The sequence below is a fragment of the Arachis duranensis genome, chromosome 3 (assembly GCF_000817695.3).
Source record: "Arachis duranensis cultivar V14167 chromosome 3, aradu.V14167.gnm2.J7QH, whole genome shotgun sequence".
In the NCBI taxonomy this organism is placed as follows: Eukaryota; Viridiplantae; Streptophyta; class Magnoliopsida; order Fabales; family Fabaceae; genus Arachis; species Arachis duranensis.
The window spans coordinates 99694685-99701719 of NC_029774.3; the positions used below are offsets into that span (position 1 = coordinate 99694685).

Here is a 7035-nt window from a genome sequence, read left to right on the forward strand (position 1 = left end):
TTAGCATATTTTATATTTATTAAAGTTTATCAATATTTTTTTTATATTAATTTTTAATTTTTATTTAAAAAAATCTAATAACCTATATAAATATAAATCATTCAATAAATAGATAATTGTTAAATTCCTTCTAGACATACCTAAACATACACTTATCTTTCCGCGGGACATACTCTGTACTAATTGCATGCCACTTTAATTTGGATTTAATTTTAATTATAATGCGATGATACACATTTTTGCCCAACATGGGGACCCAATACCGATTTTTGCCGGAGCTAAAATTTAATCTAGTTCTTCTCTTGTTAATATTAGTAAATTTTTTATTATTATAAAATTATTTTTCAATTTTATTTTTTAAAACATTTAAAATTTAAAATTTAAAATTTAAAATTTACCCTTCTTTTACCTTTTTCTCTTATAGCTCTTCTAGTAGCTTACTATTTTGATATCTGTTTTATAAAAATGTCAAATGAACAAGTTATTTTTGTAATTAATTCATTTTTTTCTTCTTCTATTTCTGTCTCTTTTTCTTTTTCTTCTTATTCAACTAAAGCTTTATATTATCAGTTTTTACGTTATTAAATCAAATTGATTGAACTTAGCTACTAAAATAATTTGGTTACGTAACATTATTGTTCATTTTAATATATTCTGCTATTGTGATAACTCCATTAAAATAATATATATTTTGTAAAAAAGAAAAGTATATGGAACTAAAAAATTACCAACTAAAAACTAAACAAGATCATATTAATTTATATTAATAATTAATTAATTTTAAATTTTTTAAATTTAAAATTTAAAAAATTTAAAAGATTAAGTAAACCTAATTAAAATCTATAAAAACGTTCTTTTTCTCTCTCACATTAACTTACCCACCTCCAACAATCACACACAGACCTCTCTCTTTTATCGTCAGGCCCTCTCCGCCTCCCCACCGCGATCCACTCCTCTTCTATCAGCGAGTCGTCGGAACCAACTCGGTTCCTGCTAGCCTCTGCACTCCCATCACCGCCACCACAACTTGCTTGTAACCGAAGAAGAATTTCTTCATCGCCGCCTCTATTCCCTGCATAACCACACTCTCCTTTTTCGCATAAACCCTTATCGCGGCCTCTACTATCCCCAGCCCTCCCTTCGGATCAACCTCCACCTCTAATACCATCCTCTTCATCTCTCTACACATCTTCGTCACCTCCACTAGCTTTTTCGACCGGAAGCAATTACAGAGACTGCATATGGCTTCACTTGTTTAAGGCCAAGGTACCCTTCCTATCCAACAGCAGCCGGTTTATAATCTCAATCAACAACCTGGCCCAATTAACCACCGTCCTACCCTGCAACCAGTTCAACAAAGTTTGGCTCAGCAACCTTTCACACACATGCCTATGTCTTCTATCACCGACATTTGCGTTTTGGGATATTAGATGCCGTTTTGATGATTAAAGAGACTACAAATTACACACTTGATTTTAATCAAAAGGAGTCCTTGAACAATTACAGAAATATAAAAAAACATTCATTTAATATGAAAAAACATCCTAATACTTAACAAAAGAAATATCCAGTTATATTTTAGCAAAAATAATTAAATATCTATAAAATTTAAAAAAAAATTATGAAATTTTTAAAGAAATAGAGACATTCACATTTGTAATACAAAAAAATTCGAAAAATATATAAAAAAACACCCATTTAGTATGAAAAAAACATTTGGATACTTAGCAGAAAAAAAATTCATGTATATTAACTCGTAGAGATTTTAGATTCACCTAAAAATATTTGATTAATTTTTGGTTAATACCTTTTTAATTTCCTAGCGTTGTTCTGGTAGAAAACATAACGGAATTTAATAAAAAAATGACTGAATTTTACACACGGAACAGTAATGATGATGATACTAATATCTTTTATTTCTTCGAGTTGGGTCCTCTAATAAATTTTCTTTGAAAGCAGATGAAATATTTATTTTGTTATAAAGATGCCAAAACTAGTACTTAAAATGGAGAATGTAGAACGCGGTATAACCACTGAATTGGTTGAGATAATTAATAGGGCGTCTAAACTACTAGTTGCTTATTTATTAGTCTGCGACTCTGCGTATTAGGCATGCAGGCGATGAGGCGACCAAGTTATGATTATATGAAACCCTCCAAAAAGAGCATACTAGTATTTCCAACAGTGATGATAGTATTTGAGTAGAATGCGACCAGTTTGTTGCTTTGGTAAAGTTTAGTCGTTTAGATTTAGACATGCTTGGTACTTATATCCATCACCTATAAAAACAGTAATATATATATATATATATATGTCGTTTATATATTTATATATTATAATTTTTTTAATGAAATATACTGTATTTAATATCTAATTAAAACACAAATATTAGATATGAAAACATATTTTATTACATTTTTTAATTATTCTTTTCAAAATTTTTAAAACTTTACTTTTTACTCTCATTACTTTCATCATCAATAATTTATTTTTTAATTAAAAACAGAATTATATTTATTTTTTTTGTATAATATCTTTGTTTTTGTAAATATAGTTATTCACTTTGCGGGTAACTCGTTCAGCCGTGATTGAGTTTTCTCTTTTTATTTTTTAATGGGTGAGATATGCTTCTGGCTAAAGAAAAATAGAGAGTTTGAGTACCCACAAAAAAATAAGGATATACACGAATCAGATCGGATATGGCAAAAAATTCGATCTGATCCGCACAATTTTCATCGAATTAGATCGAATATGATATCCGCGTTTTTTTTACGTCGGATTCGTTCCGATCCGCAAATGTGCGGATCGAATCGGATCGGATATCGGATATATCTGCATAATTGAACATTCTCTCTAATCATATTTTTATGTAAAAAATTCAATAAAAATATTTCTTTCACACTTTTAGATTTATTTATTTTTAAAATATTTATTGTGTGGATCTGCGGATCCGCAGATCGGATACGCGAATAAAAACAGATATCTGCGATCCGATCCATAAAGAATGCGGATTGGATCCTATCCGATCTGATCAATTTATAGATCGAATCGTATCTGCAATTTTCGAATCGAATGCGTATATTTATCGCAAATATGCAGATACGATCTCATTCATGAATACCCTAATAAAAAGTATTTTAACGCTCAAATCAATTAAAAAATAATTTAGAACAAAGACTTTTAAGAGGTAAAAAGTGTTTGTATATAAACTGTAGGTGAATGACATCGTTGATGTCATGGACGCTTGGTCGTTAAATCAGCAATGATGACTACTAATCTAGTTGTTTACAAATTTAAAATTAAGATAAAATAAAATTAAATTATGATTCATAATATACAATAAAAATCGATTATAATATAACGAATCACAACTTTTAAATTTTGTCTGTTAATTATATAATTCAGATTAAATTTAGAAAATAAAATAATTTATAATTTGGTTAAAAGATAAGAAAATAATGATAACCTTAAAAACTAAATAAATTACACACACATGTACATTTATGTATTTTTGTACAATAAAGTATAAGCGATGAGATGAAAGGGTTTGGCACTCCTCCTTCTTTAAATAATCTAGATACGATGTAATACAGTAGAGCGAGGGAATACTTGCATTGAGTGGGAACCAGTAATGTTAAATGCGAAGAAGAGAAACACAAGTGGCAGTTGGCAGAATAGTTGGACAATTATTATTAATACTATTACGAGACTTAGAAATAAATATAAAAGAAATGAATCGCCCATTTATTTTCTTAGTTATTAATATTTAAAAATATATTATTAAAATATTAAATTTAAAAAATTAAATTAATAACTAAAAATACCAATCAAAATCAATAAAATTGTGCTGACTTTGAACATTTTTCTAAATAAAATAAATGTCGATATTGACTGCCTACCAAATACCAATACACATAGTAGTGTAATTGCCTAATTTTCAACCCTTTTGATAAATACATCTATATGATTGTATCATATCAGAGTCCTCCCCCACTCTCCTTCACCGAAACTTCATTCTTATTTTAGTAAGACTTTTGTCTTCCATTTTGTGCCTTTCGCCTATAAATTCCGACCCTCTCTCCCACTCCTAATTCACCTTCATTCATTCATTAATTCATTAATTCGTTAATTCATTCATCACACTACTACTTCCTACTTCCTACTAATCCCCTTTGCTTCTCTATCCCGATACATCTCAAGCTATTAATTACTTATTAACAAGTATCTATATCATGGGAGTCATGAGCAAGGAGCAATCCCAATTGTTGTCAAAGATAGCCACCGGCAACGGTCATGGCGAAGACTCACCTTACTTTGACGGGTGGAAGGCTTATGATGAAAACCCTTATCACCCGACCAATAATCCTCACGGTGTTATCCAAATGGGTCTTGCAGAGAATCAGGTACAGATAAACATAGCTAGGAATTCAATTATTCTGAACAACCTATATGTTATGTATGCTGACGAGGATTCATATATACTTGCAGTTAACTGCTGATTTGGTTGAAGAATGGGTGATGAGTAACCCGGAGGCGTCCATTTGCACACCTGAAGGAGTAACTGACTTCAAAGCCATAGCTAACTTTCAGGATTATCATGGTCTCCCAGAGTTCAGAAAAGTGAGTGGTAGTGTAGTTACGTAATAATTATACTAAAATCAGTTATCAAAATCAGTCACTAATATAAAATATATATTAGAATATAAATATATATTGAAAATAAATTAAACTACACATGTATTTATATACAAATATATTGATGGCTGATTTTAGTATATAAATAGCATGTTTGTAATTCGATACGATGGAACATACACTAACAATAAATAATGATTGAACAGGGTGTGGCTAAATTCATGGCTAAAAGCAGAGGCAACAGAGTGAAGTTTGAGGCAGAGAGAATTGTGATGAGCGGTGGAGCCACCGGAGCACACGAGGTGACAACGTTCTGTTTGGCTGACCCCGGCGATGCCTTCTTGGTGCCTACTCCCTACTATCCAGGTTTTGATAGGGATTTGAGGTGGCGAACAGGGGTACAACTCGTTCCAGTCAAATGTGAAAGCTCCAATAATTTCAAGTTGACAAAGCAAGCCTTGGAAGATGCTTACGACAAAGCTCGACAAGACAACATCAGAGTCAAAGGCTTACTCATTACGAACCCGTCAAACCCATTAGGCACAATCTTGGACCGAGCCACCCTTAGAACCATCGTCAAATTCATCAACGATAAGCGCATCCACTTAGTATGCGACGAAATCTACGCCGCCACGGTTTTCAGCCACCCGGGCTTCATAAGCATCGCTGAGATATTGGAGGAAGAAACAGACATGGAATGCGACCGTGACCTCGTTCACATTGTTTATAGCCTCTCCAAGGACATGGGCTTCCCTGGTTTCAGGGTGGGGATCATATATTCCTACAACGACAAGGTTGTCCAGTGCGCACGCAAGATGTCCAGCTTCGGATTGGTGTCTTCACAAACTCAGCATCTGCTGGCTTCCATGCTCAACGACGATGAGTTCGTGGGGAGGTTCCTTGCGGAGAGTGCAAAGAGGTTGGGAGAAAGGTACAGGGTTTTCACAAAGGGATTGGGTCAAGTTGGAATTAAGTGTTTGCCAAGTAATGCTGGGTTGTTCTTGTGGATGGATCTTCGTCGGCTTCTAAAGAAGGCAACATTTGAGGCTGAGATGGAGCTGTGGCGAGTCATCATTCACGAAGTTAAGATCAATGTTTCTCCCGGTGCTTCTTTTCATTGCTCTGAGCCAGGCTGGTTCAGGGTGTGCTATGCCAACATGGATGATGAGGCTGTTAAGGTTTCTCTTCAGAGGATTCACACCTTCGTCCTTAAGAACAAGGATGTCGTTGTTCCTGATAAGAAGCGTTGCTGGCAAGATAGCTTGAGGCTTAGCCTCATCAAGAACCGAAGGTTTGATGATATCATCATGTCACCTCACTCACCGATCCCTCACTCGCCCCTTGTCAATGCTACCAACTGAGTAGTCGCCCAATTCTTTCTTCTTTTTTTCTTTTTTCACCACTCCAAATCCTGTTCCTTTATACGGTGAAAGAAGTTTATAGCGTTTCTAAGATTACATTACTTGTATACTTATGAGAGTCCACAACAACATATTTGTATTCTCATTATTAATAAAGGGCTATTCTTTTTTCACTTTAAGATGAATTTGGTTAGTAGTTGAGCATTTCTCCTTGGAAAGTTGTACTGGATAAGAGTAGTTAGGATCTGCATAAATCAAGATATGAGAATAAATTGATTATTGATGGAGAGGCAGAGCACATGATTATTGCCCGATTGTCTCGCAACAATTTGAAAAAATTCAGGCTTGGATCGACAAGATAGTGTAACAATAACCTTCAATTTAATAAGTAGTCAACACACTAAATCAAATCAAATTCCACCGAACCAAAACCTAGATATGCCAACACTAGTTTAAATTATCTTAGTTGGATGCATAAACAAATAAAGTCAAAGGCTCCAAGCTATGCACATCCATAACCAGCAGCCAAGCTGATGAAGACATGCGGCTAAGTTATTAGTACTCATAGGATAAGATTTGACTCTGGAATTATTAACTGTTTGTTTAAACAACCAGAGATCAGATTTGTTAGGTGTTTGTCCAACAGCACCATTACAAATGAAAAGGTTTCGGAAAATCGGAAATTACCAGAAGCTAACCTATAACCATGCCATTAGACACACATGATCTGATGTAAGGGGTGACAGAAGCTAATTTGGCTTCACAAATGATTACATCATAGATGAGTAGATGCATCAAAATAATATAAGTATCTTAATTCTAGTGATTATCATAGTTTGCACCTAAAACTAATAGGCAAATGATCAGAAAGCTTGTCAAATTGGACCCTCATCATGCCCTTTTTTTATATTTAATTAAAATGTCTAAAGCAGACGAATCAATTTGTTTATCAATTATTCCAGCAGCTGGCGGTGGTTTGTGAGCATAAAGTATTGAATGCAGACAGAGAACAACAAGAGAAGGATTAATGCAGACATAG

General features: G+C 33.5%; 1 protein-coding gene across 1 annotated transcript; it reads left to right on the forward strand.

Annotated features, from left to right (window-relative positions):
* Positions 1–4031: 4031 nt before the first annotated feature.
* Positions 4032–6175, forward strand: LOC107479870 (1-aminocyclopropane-1-carboxylate synthase). Its single transcript, XM_016099966.3, has 3 exons — positions 4032–4403; positions 4489–4620; positions 4842–6175. The coding sequence occupies exons 1-3, from the start codon at positions 4233–4235 to the stop codon at positions 5994–5996; spliced, it is 1458 nt and encodes a 485-aa protein (XP_015955452.1). The 5' UTR covers positions 4032–4232; the 3' UTR covers positions 5997–6175.
* The last annotated feature ends 860 nt before the right edge of the window (positions 6176–7035 follow it).